We start from the raw sequence: 20854 nt of genomic DNA, 5'->3' as shown, positions 1-20854 counted from the left end.
AAAAAAAAACGGCATGACCTTGTTTTAAAAAAGCCTGGCTCTTCCTGCTTATCAAGGACTAATCCTTATAGGGATTAACCTGAATCCACCTGTAGCTGATTTACATGCTGGGAAAAAAGTTACATTAAAAAGAAGGAAGTCCTGTGCTGTTCTGTCCTGATTTTTTGGGATCCTCTAACATTTGTACATTAATTACCTGGGCAAATCTCACCTTATGAAGCCATTTTAATTAGCTGGGAGAATTGTATTTTGTTTATACCTATAGAGCAGAAGACTGGACTATGATTACATCAAAAACTAAAAACAACTAAAGTTAAAGCTAAAACTGAATAGGTTTGCTATAAATTCTCTTTCCCCCTCCTTTTGACACCCTTGGTATCTCGTTCAGCTGTTTCATAACTTGACTACCATCAACAGGCCCTAGTTAGTTGGTTTGGTAGCCGAAAGTCAGCAGAGGGTTTTCATTTTGCTTATTCTGGGCTTCTGCCTAAGGAAAGTCATAGCAGCTCCCTGAAGTGAGTCTGCATGCTGCTCATCACCCAAATGCTATTGCTTACCCATCTCTTCTAGCTACAACATTACAGGAATGGATGATGCTCCAGAAGAGGAGACCAGTACACTGTGTAACTTGAGGTAACTGGGCTTTTATCAGCTTGCAAAATAGGTTTTAAGACTCTTCTAGTTAGGTCTGGGCCAGGGGCTGGGGGAGAATAAGCAGTGTAGCTGGTCTTCTACATATAGAGATGAGGGGAAGAAAGAGAATAGATTTGTTTTTAATGTTTCGGAACAGGAAAAAAAAATGAAGGTTGCTTAAATAACACTCCTATCTATCAAATTTCTTTTTCTTACATTTTTCTTATCTCAAGTTCTAATTAAGCCTTACCTTGCTGCTATAACTCCACTATTCCAAATTATTAACTTCTCCTTTCTCTCTGGCTCCTGTTCTTCTGGAAAGATTCCACTGTCATTTTTATTCTCTATATTGACCTATGCTATTTATAATAATAATAATAATAAAAGTTGGAAGGGACCTCGGAGGTCATCTAGTCCAACCTCCTGCTCAGGCAAGAAACCCTATACCATTTCGGACAAATGGCTGTCCAGTCTCTTCTTAAAAACTTCCAGTGTTGGCGCATTCACCGCTTCTGGAGGCAGGTTGTTCCACTGGTTAATTGTTCTAACTGTCAGGAAGTTTCTCCTTAGTTCTAGGTTGCTTCTCTCNATGGTGTCTGACTGGACTCTCTATAAATGGGCATAGTATCCTCCCCTCAGTGTGACAGCGGAGTCCCATGTCAAACTCTAGTCTAGATCACATTGTGACCGGATGTAAGCTGAGGACATATACTAGTCTGATATCTGTTTTTTCTTTAATATAAATGATGTTGTGCTTCAATGGTTAGATGGTCTAGATCAGGGGTAGACAACCTTGGCTCTTTTATGACTCGTGGACTTCAACTCCCAGAATTCCTGAGCCAGCCATACTGGCTCAGGCATTCTGGGAGTTTAAGTCCACGAGTCATAAAAAAGCCAAGATTGCTTACCTCTGGTCTAGACATTGATATTCGAACATTAGATTTTTTAAACATTTATATTTTATTGGGTTCTACTAATCTAGTTGAAATGTTAATATTTACTGCTAATCCATGTGTGATATGCCATACACTAAACAAATAATAATAATTCATACTAGGAATTCTCTCTTCTCTTCCTCCATTTATTCTTATTCCTAGGAACTGCTTTCATCCAATTTTCTTTCTTGTCACAATCACAATGTCACATGCCTTTCTTTCCTTCTGAAAGCTCTAGCATATCTCATGTGTTGGGCAACATTCACAATTAGATCCTTTACTGTGATGTACTACAAGCTGTTAGGAATCTTTCACAAATGCTGGGCATCGCAAAAGCATACTCATTTTTCCAGAGTATATTTATTTTTGATGCTCAATAGATTTCTGAATACTGTATATATATCGCAGATAAGCCAAGAATTTTAGTTGCCAAAATACACCCCATCTGCAGATGGCCTTATTAGTATATATATAGTATGTATATCTTGTACATATTCTTGCACAATATAAACAAATCCACAGATAAACCAACCTCAAACTGAATAGCAGTTTGCATGTTTCACTGATATTTTAATTCCACAGTATACCAGGGAATTGCTGCTTAAATGGTAGAAGCTTAGCATGAAACTATGAGTGATACAGCAATGCATCTGACCTACTAGAACAAAAAGCTGCATTAATGATGCCTTAATTAACCAGTGGAACAACCTGCCTCCAGAAGTGGTGAATGCTCCAACACTGGAAGTTTTTAAGAAGAGACTGGACAGCCATTTGTCTGAAATGGTATAGGGTTTCCTGCCTGAGCAGGGGGTTGGACTACATGACCTCCAAGGTCCCTTCCAACTTTATTATTATTATTATTATTATTATTATTATTATTATTATTATTATTATTATTATTATTGATGGTTTTGTTCATCTTAGATTTTGCTCATATTTGTGAATTTTCACATTTACCATATGTATTGGAAACATTTGCTTCAAATAGTGTTACCTAGGTGTGCGCTTTAGATATAATTATTTATTTGTAGTGCTAACTAAGACAACAGGAAACATGAAAATTTGCATAAAGAGGTTTGGCTTTCAGTCAAATTTAGTAATTAGAAATTCCCTACTATATTGCATTAGGTCTGCTTGTTTTAAACTGACATTGCAAGTCTGTAGCCAGAATTCTATGTAGGCCATAAATTTATTTAAGTGCCTGAGAAAAGAATTATCCTTATGGAAAGCATTCATTTGCAGGAGATTGTGTATTCTAGTCCTGCTTTTGGCATAAAAGTCAGTTGAGTGACTTCAGTCTCAGCCCAATTCACCTTACAGAGCTGTTGTGGGGAAAATAGGAGGACAAAGAGACATTAGGTATGTTTGCTGCCTTGAGTTATTTATAAAACATAATAAAGGTGGGATTAAAAGAACGTTAAAAATGTCTGATCCCTTTTCATATTTCAAAAGTGATTAAAGAGCCTCATGTTGCTGAAAAGTATGTCTAGTTTGATGAAAGGAAGGATTGGCAGTGTTCCAATATCTCAGGGGTTGCCACAAAGAAGAGGAAGTCAAACTATTCTCCAAAGCACCTGAAGGCAAGACAAGAAGCAATGGATGGAAACTAATCAAGGAGAGAATCAACCTAGAACTAAGGAAGAATTTCCTGACAGAACAATTAATCACTGGAACAACCTGCCTCCAGAAGTTATGTATGCTCCAACACTGGATGTTTTTAAGAAGAGATTGGACAACAATTTGTTTGAAATGGTATAGGGCTTCCTCCCTGAACAGGGGTTGAACTAGAAGACCCCTAAGATCCCTTCCAACTCTGTTATTCTGTTCTCTGTTTTTCAAAAACAGATCATGCCAAACAAATCTTATTTCAAAAGCTTGAATTTATATCACATATGGTTGGGCCAATTAGTGACAATAAGACAGCAGTGAAGTACTGAAGATTACAATGTCAGTGATCAGAGCAGCCTCCTTTCATCAGATTCCACTTCTAAAGGAAAATACAAGAACATACCAAGAATCCTAATCACCTACAGTAATACAACTGGAGAATTGTATGAAGTAAGAATTTTAAAAATGTATTTTTCACAGAAAAATACTTAGAGGCTGATTTATCACATACAACACAGGATGAGGGCAATAGTAAGAACTAAAAAAAAAAAAAAAACCTCTCAGCTTGGTTAGCTTTGATAGACAGTTCTTATAATAATAATAATAATAATAATAATAATAATAATAATAATAATAATAATAATAATAATAATAATTTAATTTGTACCCCGCCCTTCTCCTCACCGGACTCAGGGCGGCTGACAGCCTAATAAAACCATAATACAATACATATCTATATTAAAACCAAATTAAAAGAAAATATTTGAAAAGGCCAATCATTAAAATTACCCTTAAAACTACCCTTAAAAGCCCCACTTCTTCCATGGTAGATTAGTATTTCGGGTGACTTTTAGCCAACCACTATGTATGTATGTATGTATGTATGTATGTATGTATGTATGTATGTATGTATGTATGTATGTATGTATGTATTTATTTAATATTCCAGCTTTATTATTTTTCTAAACAACTCAAGGCAGAGAACATATCTAATACTCTTTCTTCCTCCTCTTTTTCTCACAACAGTAAGCCTCTGAGGCAAGTTGGGCTGAGAGAAAACGACTGGCCGAAAGTCACCTTCATTAGGATCTATTTAGCTTCTTCCTTAACTTTTACTGCAGATAAACTTGTCTTTACGCTTACAATCAGGTATTAGACTAAGAACTGCAAAGCCAACAAAAACATTTTAGGTGTTCATTAGACCCCCTTTCTCTTGTCCTGAAACTGTCTATTGGACCATTCTGTTGCTGAAATACCGTAACTAAATTAAACCTTCTATTACTATCCTACACATGGAAATGGATTGGTTGCAAGGCAGCTTCCACAGCCAGCAAGAAGTTTGGTAAGGGGATTTCTCTTTTGTTCCTTAATAGTTACGACAGGGAATTACAATCTGATTTTAAAATAACCAGAAGCACCAATAGATTACCCATAATTAGAGACTGTAATTTTCGCATACAGTCCAGTATTAGTTATGTTGTGACAAATCAATCTTCAGAACTGAGGCCAGAGTTACTAGTTTTCTTCCACTGGGAGCAATCTACGCTGTCAAATGGGCCATGGGTACCACTTGATTTCTGATTTTTTCTTGCATGAGATGGGTGTCTGCAGCCGAAACGCTAATTAGCTCCCTGCTTTATATTTATTTATTTATTTATTTATTTTTCATAATTTATATGCCGCCCTTCTCCCCACGGGACTCAGGGCGGCTCACAGCATATTAAAATAACACAATACAAACAACACACACAACATTTCCCCTATAAAAGCCAATTAAAACCAAATATTTGTAGCTGTGACATTATTAAAATCATTAAAAATTATCCCTATTTAAAATNTGGAACACTGCTATCATGTCCCCCCTCGTCCTTCTCTTCGTTAAACTAGACATACCCAATTCCAGCAACTGTTCCTTAAACGTTTTAGCCTCCAGTCCCCTAATCATCTTTGTTGCTCTTCTCTGTACTCTTTCTAGAGTCTCAACATCTTTTTTACATCATGGTGACCAAAACTGGATGCAGTATTCCAAGTGTGGCCTTGGAATAAAATAAAAGTAAAGTAAATAAAATTTACTTTTAACTTTCTGGAATCTGCTGCTTAGTTTAACTGTGTTGACTTTCTTTCCTCTAATTCTGGCTTTGACTATCTCCTTCCTGATGTCCATTGCCTACACTTCTCATGAAAATCATTAATAATTTCCCCTCTACCAAAACAAAGTACTTTTACTCTCTAGCTCTCTATGACCTTTTGGCTTTGATATGATGTCCTCCTTTTATGTTCGAGTCTCTATGATTCCAGTCCTAGGTGGTTCTGTTCTTACCTGTTTAATTTATCTTTTGATGTTTTTCACTTTAAATTAAATATTGGATAACTTGTTATGACATTAACAAAAATTACATCCTAGTGGCTCAGTAGTTACAATGCGGTATTGCAGGCAAACTCTGCCTACAGACTGGAGTTTGATTCTGACGAGGATCAAGACTAACTCAGCCTGTCATCCTTTCGAGTTCAATAAAATGAGGACCTAGATTGTTGGGGGCAATATGATAACTTTGTAAACCAAGAGAGTGCTGTAAAGCACTGTGGGGTGGTATATAAGTCCAAGTGCTATTGCTATTGCTATTCATTTAAAATACAGCATAGCCCAAGGATTCATGTTTAAATATGGAAATCTGATGACATGGGATGAGCTATTATCAACTATTATGCTGATGATACATCTCTGTCCTGGATCAAACAAGTGATGTTACGCAGGTTCTGTCTCAGAGACTGGAGAATGTAGGAATGTGGATGGGAAATTAGCTCAATCCTGCCCAAACTGAGTTTTGGGGATTGTGGATTCTAGACTGAGTTGCACTAGCCCGGAAAGAAATGGTATGCGATTTGGAGATCTTTCTGAAGTCAAGATTTCTGTTTAAAAAGCAGATGGCAGCCCTGGCCAAGAGGGCTTTTATACAAAGTGTAACACTTGCAGCTCTTCCTGGCATTGCTCATGTTACACAATGGGATGGGATGGGATGGGATGGGATAGGATAGAGCTGGAAGGGACCTTGGAGGTCTTCTAGCCCAGCTCCCTGCTCAAGTAGGAGAACCTGTACCATTTCAGACAAGTTACTCTCTAAACCAGTGGTGGCAAACCTATGGCACGCATGCTGGAGGCCGCACTCAGAGCCCTCTTTGTGGGCATGCGCACTGTCGCCCCAGCCCCGCCTCCCCCCACGGCCCCCTTCTCACCAGCAGCCCCCCTGGAGGAGAGTCACCCCCGGGCGTGGACTGTGTGGAGCAACACAGCCAAGCACATGGCAGCCGGGCAGTGGGGACAAGACTCCACCCTCATGCGGGGCACGGGCGGAGGGCGTGGCTGCCACGGCACTGCTGGGCCGCCTGGGCGATCTACTGCAGTGGGCCGTGGAGGCGGTGGGTGGCCTTGCAGGGGAGCGGGGGTGGAGTGGGTGGGACGCGGAGTGGGGTGGGCGGGGAGGCACTTAGTCTCTAAAAGGTTCACCATCACTGCTCTAGACTCTTCTTAAAAACATGGCTTAGACATCTGCAGAGTAGTTTATTGCAATGAGCTCTATGTAAGACTGCCCTTGAAGACTATCCAAAAGTTGCAGCTAGTCCAGAATACAGTAGTATGGGCAATTATGAGCACATCTCTGCCGTGTGAACTGTGCTAGTGTGCTTTCAGGTGGAATTCAAGGTACTAGGGGTCACCTATAAAGCCTTCCAAGGCATGGAGTTCAGATATTTGCAGGACCCCTTTTCCATGGTTGTTTCTACCTATCCCAGTTTCTCTGACCGGAGGGGCGTGCAATGGATCCTTCAGTTAAAGAATGACATCTTATGGGACCCTGGAAGTATGATATTTTGTTGTGGTGCCTGCACTCTGCAGCATCATACCACCTGAGATAGATTGGCCCTGACTCTGCTAGCCCTTTGTAAACTGATGAAGACCTGGATGTGTTCCAGGGCCAGGAGATTGACAGGTGAGTTGGCCCATTGAAAAGTTTCAGTCTATTGTTTAGCTAGATTCATTCTGAGTGGCCATTGCTGCTTTTAATTCTTTGCTAATATTATTTTTTTAGTGATTTAACATATTGTATGTATTATTAATACTATTTGTGAGATAGGTACCATAAATGAATGAATAATGTTTAAAAATGCTATTTTCTAACAAAGAGTCAGTTTGATGTAGTGATTAAGGCACCAGGCTAGAATAGCAATGGCAATAGCATTTAGACATATATATATCTCTTCACAGTGCTTTACAGCCCTCTCTAAGCGGTTTACAGAATCAGCATGTTGTCCCTAACTATCTGGATCCTCATTTACCAACCTCGGAAGGATGGAAGGCTGAGTCAACCTTGAGCCAGTGAGACTCGAACTGCCAAAAACCAGGAGACTGTGAGTTCTAAACCCAATTCAGATGAGTGGCCTTGGTTCAGTCCCTCTCTCTCAACTGTAAGAAATAAGCAACAACAAACTACTTGCAAAATCTTGCCAAGAATACTGCAGGGACTAATCCAGGCAGTCACCAGGAATCAATACTGACTCAAAGGGACAAAAATAAAAAATAGAAATGGTGTAGGGCTCCTTAAAAAACATAAGCTATGGTGACTGAGATACTAGAAAAATGGTCGATGGGCCATTTGCTGTAAAAATGTAGGGTTATGGCATGAACTCAGAGGGAAGGGAGGAGATGTACCGTATATTTGCAAAGCCTGCATAACAAAGATAAAGGAAGAGGGAGTGTGGACTGGTGGGACCCCTTTCAATATAAAAACAAGAGCTGACTGTCAGGAATATCATACAAGACATATTGCTAAGAGAAGGAATGAGGCTCAGACAGAGCCAATAGAAAAAAATACTAAAAGGCTTCTAGGATGCCTATTAGTTAACTTTTAGGAATAGGATTGAAGTACAGCCAATAGAATACTTGTTAGATAACCTTTGAAGTGTTTGTTAGAAATAGGGATGATGTGGAGCCTATAGAGGACCCTTTAGATAACTTTCAAAAAGCTATTAGACAATGTTTCTTTATCCTGCCTTGAAAAACTGTATAAAAGCTTGTTGAACCCTTTGTTCTGGGTCCTGACATTTTGCTGACTGGGACCTCTTTTGCTGAAGTGCTTCAATAAAAGGAAATCGATCCTGCACATCGTGTCTGGTAGTTTTCATTGGCTTTGGCGCCAGACTAAGATCAGAATTTGGGGACAACAGGGTACCCTATTCATCTGCCTTTGAGTAAAGATATTTCTTGACCATTGATACTCCCATGGCAGCCATTTCTGAGAATTCATACAAGATTTCAAATATATTGACAGATCTCTAACTAGCAGAACCCTGCTTCTTGGGGGTTTTTTCTGCAAAGATTCAAAACAGAAGCATGGGAGTACTTTTCCTACCTGTATAATTGTGTTGCCACCTTCCAGTAGGGCAATAGCCAACAGGATGCTTTCATGGAAAACTCTATCACTAGTGGCATTCATGATGAGGTCTATAACTAGGTTGGATGCTCCTTCCTTATCCAAGTGACACTGGACTTCTGTCAAACTCATTTCACCACGGTTTGTTGAGCTGGATCCTGATCCACCTCCTACAAAAAGAAACAAACAAATAAAGCCATTTGAGTTTCTCAACATTAGAAAATATGTCGCTTTCATTCAAATAATTAAAGCAAGCAAAGAAAGTTTTAACTGTGAATATGTTCTGGTTTATTGTCTGCTTTGCACTAGCATGCTTTGCTCTTTATGGTGTTAGCAAGTGATGGTGTTATTAGAAACGTTGTTTATTTTTTAATATTCTTTCCAACCTCAAGGAGCTCAAATGTGATAGCATTATAAATAGAAACAACGTCATAATGGTTTCATAACTATTGTAAAACAATCATAAATTACTACACCAGGAATAAATTTAACGTAATTAAAACTATTTGAAAAAGTCTACAAAACTTTTCTAAAAAAGCTAGTTCAGACGCTATTATAGACCACCCAGAGAATTTATATTATTACGTGCAAACTAGTATAATCAATTAATCGCTGTGGTGACACAAACAATATTAATTCCTGTTCTCCTTTAAACCTGAAAAATGTACAAGTTGGTTAAAGACAATAAAAATAAATGTCATTTGGGGTTGTTAGAATATATATTACTGATCAGAATTTACAAAGATTATTGTTTGTACCCATGTGGTCTCTCCATGTTTATCACCTCTTGTTTCATTCTTTAATGCAGAGATATCAGTGGACAATTTGCACTGCAATTTGCACTACAAATATTGAAAATTATAATCTCTTAGCTGTCCCACATTTTTCGTTAGATCAGATCTGTCATTACATATAGTCCTCCTTTAATGACATTGTCAGGGACTGTTCTAAGTTATGATGGCCTTGAAGGCTTATGAGCCGTAGTGGTGCAGTGATTAGAATGCAATATTACAGGCAAACTCTGCCCATAGCCAGGAGTTCGATCCTAATCAGCTCAAGGTTGACTCAGCCTTCCATCTTTCTGAGATTGGTAAAATGATGACCCAGATTGTTGGGGGAAATATGATGACTCTATAAACTGCTTAGAGAGGGCTGTAAAGCTTCATAGTGCACTATGAAGTGGTGTATAAATCTAAGTGCTATTGCTATTATGAGCAGTCCTCAGAATTGCCTGCCATCATGTAATCAGAATTGCCTGCCATCATGTAATCATGATTTGGGTGCTTAGCAAACAGCTCACAATTCCAAATGGCATTGTATCCCACAGTCATGTGATTGCCATTTACATCATTCACCACCAGCTTCCAATATGCAAAGTCAATAGGGAAGGAGACACAAAGTTGTAAATGGTAATCACATGATATTGCACCTGACAACTGTTGAAGATTTGCTTAAAAATGGCAACCAGTAATGCCGCAACTGCTCATAAGTGCACATCAGGCATGAAAGCTAAGATCCACACATGAATGTTCAATGAAACTGATTTATTGCTAAAGCCTATGCACAAAAATCTTCTCAATTATCGGTCAAAGCCAGATGGTGTACATACCAGCGCACGCGAATGGTGGTGTTGGGGATAGGAAGGAGGAGGATAGGGAGATGGGAGTGGTCTGGGGGGGAGCGAGATTTGGTGTGGCTGAGGCACACGGTGTGAATGAGGTGGTAGAGGAGGTCACTGGAAACGAGAGAAAGGGGAGGGAAGTTGGAACACGTAGGGTTAGGAAGAGAGATGGGGGCAATGGGCAACAAGGGGGTACCCTGGGCATAGGACTGAATCCCCCCCCCGGTATACGAACAAGGAAGGGAAGGAGCAAAGGTGGGGAAGAGGGAAGTAGGAACGTGTCAGCTGGCGATATGACAGTTAGGAGCCGAATGCAGGAAGATCGGTTGGGCCCAATCACGAGGTCTAGGAGTCGGGTGCAAAAGGCACCACTCCTATAAGTAGCCATCCCATCGACTGCTAACCACCCTGATGATGGGAGAGGAAATTAATGAACAGACCAATTTCCAATACTTTAAGAATTAATTCAGGAGACAACTTTTTCAGTGACAGAGAGGTAATAGAGAATGAAAAACACCTGCTGAAAGCTGAGTCTGTCAGCCAAATTCATCTAGCAATTAGGAGACAGAAGAGCCAACATGCCAGTCTCACAAGTTATCAAGCAGCATTCAAAACATCCTACCTGCTCCTCCAGGTTTGTTGGGCCCTGCAGGAGATAAAGGGCCATTGCCAAAGCTGGTGAGGCTCTCTCGTCTTCCTCCACTTCTGATGTTCCCATAGTAACGATTTACCAAAACCTGTCTCAGGGCCTCCCCCTTAATTCAAAGATATTGAAAGACAGAAACACATGATGAATGGAACAAGTGAGCCAAAGTCAACAAAAATAGTAAAATTGGATTTCAGCTGGTCAGAAACAGAACAGAAACAAGACTGTGAAGAAGAGATATGAATGTATATAAACAACAGAAATGTTATGTACCTATACTCATTTAAAAATGTTATCTCTAGATCTTCAGATACTTTTATGAACGCTACAAGTAAATGGCTTTACAGTAAAAAAAACATATTCTAATATGAATGAATCATGGAAAGAGCCAATGAAAATTGTATATAGGACACAACTGAAAATAGCCCTCAAATATTTATGAAACTAACTATATTATAGTTCTGTGACTGGTTAAAATTATTGAAAGTATCTTCCAGAAAGATGTTTCTTATCATGAAATAAAATATCTGTGCATCTCATGTCTCTATCAGTGAAGTAAATTGAATGGGTTCCTTTACCTAGGAATTTCCTAATTCAGTTATATTAACTTTTAAATTCAGATAATTACAACCTAGCATACAATTTCTTAAATTTTGAAAAGGTGGATCAAGAAATGCAAATATTTCAACAGAAATGACACGTGATAGGAAATGGACACCGTAGGCCCTTTCCTATCTCCTTCTTTCCTACCTCTATAAGGACAATGACAACCATTAATATCAGATCTGTCTACAAATATAATACTAAGCAAGTAAAGTTTTTAGTGTACACTTGTTGCCTTCTGAGAAACATTTTTCTTTTAATTTTTCAGCAGCTGCATATGCTGGCAAACAGTTTTCTTGTTTTACAGAATACTGCAGAGATGATTGCCAAAAAGAGAATCCCATCCAAATATCTCAACTTGGAGAAGTGATATTAGAAGGAATCCAAGCAGGTAAAGTTACCACTGTAAATCTAATAATAAATATTGTTTCTTTTTTTGTCTTATTACTGACTTCTGAAAAAAAGGGGAAGAGCTGTTTTCCCCTGTCAGCAATAAACCTGCAGGATAGAATCAGAGTACATTTGTGTTTTGTCTCATTTTATGGCCCATCACCCCCATCAGATGAACCACTGGCAGGTTCAGCCCTGCTCTAGTGAACTGTTGCTGTGAAAAGGGGAACAGATTAGAATAGTTCAAAGTCCCAATATATCAACATTGCAAGCGGTGAATATTGCCCACTCTTTGACAAGATTGAAGCACTTTTAACACTGTCTAAATATTCCTAAGGTGTAATTTTATCTAATTTCAAGATAGCACGAGGTAACTTTTTGTAAAAGGTTTTTTTTAATTTAAGAGTTATTCAAAACTCAAATACATAGAAAATTCAGTTTGAGCAAGGCTCTTAAGCACATTTTTGTTGCACAACATATCCTTGAATCAGCCGCATCCAAATTTCTTGAGGAGTTAAACATCCTACCTATGATATCCCCAAATTTGGCAGGCTTTGTCCAAGCACTGAATCTATATTTCCTTTAAACTAATTCCTGAAATATAACAATGCTAAATAGATTGTTGGAGGTTACACATGAGCCTCTCCCATTCAAACCTAGTGAGAGGCAAAGAAGCTTTTAAGAAGTTAGAAGACTATAACTAGATCGCTGGTTCTAACAAAATTAGATTATTCTTTAGAATAATCTTGATAGTGAGGATCACCCTTTAGATCTGATAAAGAAAGGAACATTCAGATTGTAAACAGTTTTACGTTATACTTTTGGAAAATCTTGACAAAAGTGATGTAAATTCCTAATTATATATATTTTAGAAAATATATCTATATTTTTCTAAAATATAATGCACTCTCACTATCTCCCAAGGTATTCAGTATTTTTAATAAGGAGTGGGAAATAAATACTCTCAATAATAAAATAAATAATAATAGAAGTAAACAGCCTGGAAATATTTTTTTGTATCCACATGAAATAATTATTTCCATGTGCTTTGAACATTTAAGATATTAAGTTATACATTGCTTAAAAATGGCATATGTACATAATTTCTTAAGAGAGCAGGGAAGAGAATATTAATTATAATAAAGAATATTATTCTGCAAATAAAAAATCACTTTTGTATTTTTCGTTTTTATGTATATCTCCTGTTTTACAGGAACAGATAATAGATTACTCAGAGTTTGTACTGGTTTTATCATGAGTAAAAATAACTATATAAAGGATTACAGGAAGTATTTCTTCAAACACTAACAAAGTAATATGAATTTTGACTTCAGTAAGAGATCTTATTCACACAATCTACTGACTCCAATGAGAAAGGAGTGCCACGCAGACTGAATTTGGTTTGCCTTCACTTCACATACTTGCCCTTTAAAAAAAGATGAAAAATATCTGAGTCAGCTTTATCAGGTAGAAAGAATTTCAGCTCAGTTACTTGAGCTGTGTTTGACCAATGGACAATATTCTAGTAATAGTTTTCTATGAACTATGTCACAGTGACATTTAAATATGACTTATTAAAGCAAACTTTTCAATATCATGCCTTCAGATATACCAAAGTTTCACTCCTATAATTCTTAGCATATATACCCCAAATTAGGCAATACTAATATTTGGTATAAACAGTATTAATGTAACAACAGAACATGGCTACACTTATAGTCTGAGCTGAGCAATAATAATTTTCAGGCCTGATAAAAGCTGAATTCAACTAACGATTGCCTGCAGCTTGGGTTACATAAAATAAAATAAATTATCTACTTATCTACCTACCTATCTCCCTACCAACCTATCTATTGAGATCAGTTGTTTCATTTGTATAATTTGAAAACAACAAAATCAGGCAAATTAATTGCACTTCAACTATGGGATCTTTCTGCTTCAAAGAAAACTACAGTATTTGTTACCAGTAGCAACCATAATATTACTACATATATTTGTTACCAGTAGCAACCATAATATTACTACATATATATACATATATAACCATAATATTACTACATATATTACTACTACATATTGCGATATACATTGAAGATAAGCTTAATTCTTATCCTCACAGAAAAAAGAAAGCATCCGTGATGATTAGATCTAGGTGTAAAAGAAAGCTATTACTACTGCAAAAGGATAAAATCTTCCACCATTCCTCTTTCTGAAATTAGTGTTATATGTAAAAGAATTGTACACTTTATACCACTACAATAAATCTTAAGTATGATTTCAGCCATTCAGTTTGTAAAGATATTTTTGTTTCTAATTCTCTGTGCAATATACTTCATTTATTTGTTTGTTTATTTGTTTATTTATCAAACTTATTAACGACCCATCTCTCTCACAGAGGGGCTCTGTGCCATGCTCAACTGACAGAACAAATTAAGAAAACATGGTTTATTCAAGGCTCCAATCATTCGGAGTTAAATGGAATTTTACCTCTACGACAATATTTCTCTTTTAATTCATTCCCTGAAATCTAACGTGGTAAAGGCATTATATAACCAGAGCAACAATGCATCACCAAATACTTCATCAGCCCACAGATTTTAGAAACTTAGTTGATTGTCTTGTTTTTCAATATCATATGAAGCAAATCAGAAATCAACAAATCTTCCTGGTAAAATTCCACAATAGTAAAGTATTTAAGAGAGTAAGAGAGAATATTGTTTAAGAACCTCTATAACGGGGGTGTCAAACTTGCAACGTCATGTTTAATTATATAGGCCATAGTAAATATTTCTTTTTAATTAGGTTTTAAATTGGGTATTTATTGTTGTATCTGTTTTATAAGGCTGTCAGCCGCCCTGAGTCCGTAAGGAGAAGGGCGGGATAAAAATTGAATAAATAAATGAATAAATAAATGTGACATGTTGCAACATATCGTGACTTTTTCCCCATTGCCGGCAATGAGGTGGGCGCGGTTTTGGTGTGACACATCCGGCCTGTGGGCCGGCAGTTTGACACTCCTGCTCCATAACAATTTCTAAATGCCCAATCCAAGCTTTAAAAACTGGTCAAAGCTTCTTTTGTTTTCATAACATTTTCAGGGAAAATACTCATTTTTTAGATATGTATTTTCCTTCATTAAAATTATATAAAAAACAATGAAATCCTTTTGCAATTAGCATCCAACATATTCATCTTTAATCCACTGCCAAAGATACATACCCTTTTTTGATCTTCAAGCTGTCTCTCTGGTAGACTTTGATCAAGCTCCTGGCGAGTATGGAGAAATTTTTTTAAAGATTGGTACTACAGAGATACTAAATAAATAAGTATTGCTCTTATACAGTGGGTTATCACTCTGAGTACTACAGGAGGTTAAATCATGTGATAAACAAATGCAGGTTGGGCAGTCTGTAGCCCGCAGATCCCAATTGCCACCACACTCTCAAAAAATATGGCCAATTTTTAGCAGCAAAATTTTTCAGGATAAAAGTGGAAATTGGTATCTATCCAGATATAGTTTTATCCTTAAAAATCTCCAATCCTTAAAATTCTCACCAAAAGATCCACTTTTTTCATCATTCATGCCTTTCAGGGACATCATTAGGTCTACTCTTGGGGGACCAGCCCAGTATTTTTTTTAAACTCAAGGATTGCCACTCCTGAACTACTGAAAGTTTCCGTCATCTAACTTTGATAGTATTAATATTTACATTCATGGTTTGTTTGCTGCTTTGCATAAACATACATAACAGAAGCAAATGCAAAAAAACAAAAATTGGCTATCACCATGCAAACACGTACTTTATACTGAACACACTGAACTTTACATACAATTCACTTTACTCAAAATATTCCCAAACATGGAAAAACATTTAATTTCTGCCTGAAGAGACAGCCTCCCTTCATTATAACTTTTTTTCTAGACACACTAGTTTTTGTGTTGTCTTGATTACCTTTTAAAAGATTTTTCGGGTGAATGATAGTTTTATTTAAGACAATGTAAAATTATGGCTTAATATTCAGTGCATGGCTTATAGTAAAGCTTTGATTGATAAAAATTAGAAATGATCGGATTCAAAATTGATATATAAGAGTTTTATTGCTGTAAAGATGTTATATAAGTATGGAACATTTGCTTGATACAAAAAATAATTACCAGTATATAGAAATCATATAAAATAAAGATCCCAGGATTTAACGCCTTTTACTTTTCCTGGTCAACTAATTCTTGATTGTTTTTTTTTCTGGACGTCACATTTATTGTGTCCATATAATAAATTTGTTTGGCCTCCTTGTCTATTTTTGCCCTTACTTCCCCACTGGAACTAGAAGCCCCAAATGGATCTATTTCTACTCTCTGGTCAGGAGGAAATGAAATAAATTGTGCTCTTCTATTTCTACATTTTAATGCAGCTGCCAAAAAAGCCAATATATGCTAGGCTGCATTAACAGAGGGATAGAATCAAGATCATGTGAAGTATTAATACCACTTTACAATGTCTTGGTAAGGCCACACTTGGAATACTGCATCCAGTTTTGGTCACCACAATGTAAAAAAGATGTTGAGACTCTAGAAAGAGTACAGAGAAGAACAACAAAGATGATTAGGGGACTGGAGGCTAAAGCATATAAGGAACAGTTGCTGGAATTGCGTATGTCTAGTTTAATGAAGAGAAGGACTGGTGGGGGGTGTGTGACATGATAGCAGTGTTCCAATATCTCAGGGGTTGCCACAAAGAAGAGGGAGACAAGCTATTCTCCAAAGCACCTGAAGGGAGGACAAGAAGCAATGGATGGAAATTAATCAAGGAGAGAAGCAAACTAGAACTAAGGAGAAATTTCCCGACAGTTAGAACAATTAATCAGTGGAACAATCTGCCTCCAGAAGTTTTGAATGCTCCAATATTGGAAGTTTTTAAGAAGAGATTGGACAACCATTTGCCTGAAATGGTATAGGGTTTCCTGCCTGAGCAGGGGGTTGGACTAGAAGACCTCCAAGGTCCCTTCCAACTTTATTACTATTATTATTATTGATGATTTTGTTGTTATTCCCCTGGGTGGAGATTCAATCCTTTGACATAAATTAGGGATGATTCATTTATTTTGAGTTATTCTACTGTGTCTTTCTCCAGACAATAAGAAAGAGTAGGAGAGGTGGAGATTCATCTCTCCCTCCATTCCAAAATTGTCTTCTGCAACTTTCTCCCTAACCCAAATCCACTTCCCCTTTTTCTAAGGATCAGAATTCCTGGGAGGCACTGAAGCCAGAACTTGCCCAGTTAGGTGATTTGGTCATTGTTAAATGAGACAATGGCTAATGTGTCTTCTGCTGCTTCCCATGATCTTCACATATCTGTATAGCCTTTTTCTAATAGTAGTGACAGAAACAAAGGCAGCAGAGCACTTGTAGGAACTCATGGCGTGATCAAATTAATTCTTGAAGTGGTTCTGGGTGGCTTCCCATGAGAAAATGGAAGGTCTCTGGAATGGAAGGGAGTCAGGAGAACAGGGGGTGGTTATCACAGGTAACTTAAAATAGCAAGATTGGAACTAAGTTGTTATAAGCAAACTCAGCCTCAGGTAAAAGATGAGATCAATTGTCCTAATGGTACTATATCTTCCTGAAGTATTCTTCTTACTTTTTAATTTTTTTTATTTTTCACTATACACCATACACCAAAAACTACATAAACATAAATCTTTTCTTCTAACAGAACAGTGCTTTACATTTTAAATATTCTTTACATCTTTAAATGTAAAATACATGTAGTTATTAATACAGAAAAAGAAAGAGACAAGATCGGTTAATATTGTAAATAAGGTTTAAAGTATTTTAAGTGACGTCTCCTTGTCTTTTAATTCTAACGTAAGTTTGTTCATTTCTGCGCATTCCAAGATTTTATACATAATCATATCATTTGTGGGAATATTTTCACTCTTCCAACATTGTGCATATGCTATACGAGCTGCAGTCAATATGTGTATAATGATGTGTTGGAGTTGTTTTTTCCATCTTTAAATTTATTATGCCCAAAAGAAATATTTCTGGTTTGAAATCCATTTGTATCTCAGTTATCTCCTGTATCCAATCTCTTATCCGTTCCCAATAATTTTTTACTTTGGGGCACAGCCACCACATGTGGTAAAATGTTCCTTCTTCTATTCTTCTAAAGTGGCATTAGCCTTCTCTGTTTTACTATGTAACTTTTGTCAATGAGCACATTGTTCATCCAAGAGATAAAATAAACATTCCAAAAACATACCAGAAGAGAACAGGTATGGTATAAATGAGACTATGGTGAAATCTGTAGTTTTTTTAAAACAACAACAATATGCTAAATAAAAGTCAGATGAGCTATCCCAGGAGCAAAGGAAAAAGATGAAAGGAACCAACTTTCCATCCAGCCTGAAAATAAGAGGTTTGGCAGGGAAAAAGGCTTGATAAGAAGAGATATGAGCCTTGATACCCATTCTAACGTAAAATCACCAAAGGTCATGAAGAAGGAGAACAGGAATTTCAAATAGTCAAAATATTCCATTGAGCAGATGTCACGGCAAAGCTGCAAAACTTTTTTTTTCCAACAGAAGAAGCAATTTATAAAAATAATAAAGGTGAGCTAAAAATCAAAATAAATTCTGGCACAGTTTTTCCCATTCTCAAGAAAAGAGATGGAGACAAAAAGAAGTTCCTTGAAGGCAATCCATCCAAGCCCACATATATGGATCCTGTTCCAGATAAGTATAGATTCAAGTAGGCATAGAAGGGACTTCTTTTCTGCCTCCGTCATGGCCCCATGTTCCAATGGGTAATAGACATTTATAAAAACACTGAACAGCAGGGGGCCTAGACTGCAACTTGCAGTGTACTATTTGACAACTTCTCTCCAGTGAAGCCAACAACAAGCAGTTGGGTGGGTATGATTTTTCAACCAGCTGTACATCCATCTAACGGTCCACTTATTGTGGAAGCTTCTACCTAATTGCTGGAAAACTGGTCAATCATCTGTGTTGTCTGGTCCATCTGGATATCAACTTGGTTGTGCAGCAAAGAATTTGATCCACAGCCAACAGCATTGCAGTAGTTTCTGTATAAAGTGTTTACTCTCACGGTTGAAGCATTTTCCTCCTGGGACGAAGAGTATGCAGTCCTTGCCTTGCTGCCTGACTTCAAATCCAAAATAGCTATAATTCTCTTCTCTCTAGAAACACAATACTGCATCCAGGAACATAATACCAATGAAGGCTTAGACTTATGATTTATTGCAAACAAGATGCAAGGCAGAACGGCTGTTTACTACAGGACACAGAAAGCAAGCCCTATAAATAAGCCCTTTAACAGCCTTAAGATTTAAATATGAAGCCTTCCCCCCCCCCTTCTGGTCAATATACTCTTGACTGCTCATTTCCCCAGCTTCAGACCAGATTTACTTATTTGGTGTTAATAAAACAGTTTTGTAGTAGCCTGAGAATGACTATTTTCTGCTAGATTTACAACTACATATAGCAGCGGTTCTCAACCTATGGGTCGCGACCCCATTTGGGGTCGATCGACCATTTCACGGGGGTCGCCAAGCAAGGCTGTCCGCCATTTTTTCCCCTTTTCTGGCGGGTGCCTTACCTCCCTTGAGCTGGGCCAGCTGGTGGTCGGCCTGCTCCGTCTCTGCCGCTTGCCAGCTACGCCTCGGCCGGCACAGGGGGCGGAACCACGCATGCGTGGCGCTCCCGGGCAGGGAAAGTCCTCGACTTACGACTGGTTGGGTAGTCCTCGACTTACGACCGGTTTAGTCCTCGACTTACAACCGGTTTAGTCCTCGACTTACGACCGGTTGGGGGTCGCGGCATTAAAAAGGTTGAGAACCACTGACATATAGGGAAAGCTCATTTAAGCTATTTTCAATTTTGCATTATATGTCTTTTGGGGAAAATGCAGTTACCGTATATACTCGAGTATAAGCCGAGTTTTTCAGCACATTTTTTGTGCTGAAAAATGCCCCCCTCGGTTTATACTCGAGTCAGCGTCTCGAGAACTGAGGAAAGTGAGTACCGTAGTTCTTTTTTTGGGGGGGGGAAATCTATGCAATCACTAAAAGTCGACACCAGCTTAATCTATATCCAATAACGTCACAAAATAGCATCCGGGGAGGGAGGGAGGGAGGGAAGTCTCCTGCTTGGCCGCTTGCTTGACTTGCAGCCGATTTCCGGGGAAAGCCTCTTTACAGCAGGCTGCCTTTGGGAAGCGCTGCCTCCTTCCATTCATCTCTTTGCTGCTGGAGAAATTTGCAATTGCCCGTGCGAGAGGCAGACGACAAGGAGAGTGGAGTAGCTGCCTCATTTCCCACCCTAGGTTTATACTCGAGTCAATATTTTTTCCCAGTTCTTTGTGGTAAAATTAGGTGCCTCGGCTTATATTCGGGTCGGCTTATACTCGAGTATATACGGTAGTTTAATACTGACAGCAATTTTATTTTTTAACTTTCTGAAGGACAGCACTTAAACCTGAGACATACTGTATTGTCTGTCATGTATATAACATGAACTGTAGTTTAACATATGTCTGAATCAAAAACAGAATTTCCAATTGGGTTTTAGAAAATATTTCAGGCTTTTGGAAAGATCACTGATAATCTAGGGGTAAAAGTGAATATGAATATTGTATTATTATTTAACATAAATTTACATTGCTTGAAAACAAAAAGAAGAGCTTAGACAGTTGTAGCTATTGTACATTTCTTAATGTGAAAGAATGGAAGATCATGTTCTTGATCTGGTCAAGAGTTTAGGAAATATTAGTGTTTAAGAAGGACAATGGCACTGCAGAGAAAAAATCAGTACGTTTAGTAGAGTTAATTGTGTTTATAAACATACAGTACTATGTGTTCTGGAACTAAATACACTGACATGTCCCATAGAGCTACTACAATAATTAGAAGATGGAGTAAATGTATTAGTTGTCTCTATTGTATTTATTTATTTATTTATTTATTTATTTATT

General features: G+C 37.7%; 1 protein-coding gene across 3 annotated transcripts in view; it reads right to left on the bottom strand.

Annotated features, from left to right (window-relative positions):
• The window catches only part of ITPR1 (inositol 1,4,5-trisphosphate receptor type 1), a 229458-nt gene that overhangs the window by 61815 nt on the left and 146789 nt on the right, over positions 1–20854 (bottom strand). For 2 of the 3 annotated variants that reach the window (XM_015822583.1, XM_029285402.1), the window contains 2 exons: positions 10846–10978; positions 8582–8772 (listed from right to left, as the gene is read on the bottom strand). In XM_015822583.1, coding sequence (XP_015678069.1) covers positions 8582–8772; positions 10846–10978 — 324 coding nt within the window. Of the gene's footprint in view, positions 1–8581; positions 8773–10845; positions 10979–15081; positions 15130–20854 lie in introns of all 3 variants that reach the window. The other variant, XM_029285403.1, reaches the window with a different exon arrangement.

Source organism: Protobothrops mucrosquamatus, unplaced genomic scaffold, assembly GCF_001527695.2.
Source record: "Protobothrops mucrosquamatus isolate PMUCROS unplaced genomic scaffold, P.Mucros_1.0 scaffold1610, whole genome shotgun sequence".
NCBI classification, from domain to species: domain Eukaryota; kingdom Metazoa; phylum Chordata; class Lepidosauria; order Squamata; family Viperidae; genus Protobothrops; species Protobothrops mucrosquamatus.
This window is presented reverse-complemented; position numbering and strand designations above follow the sequence as displayed.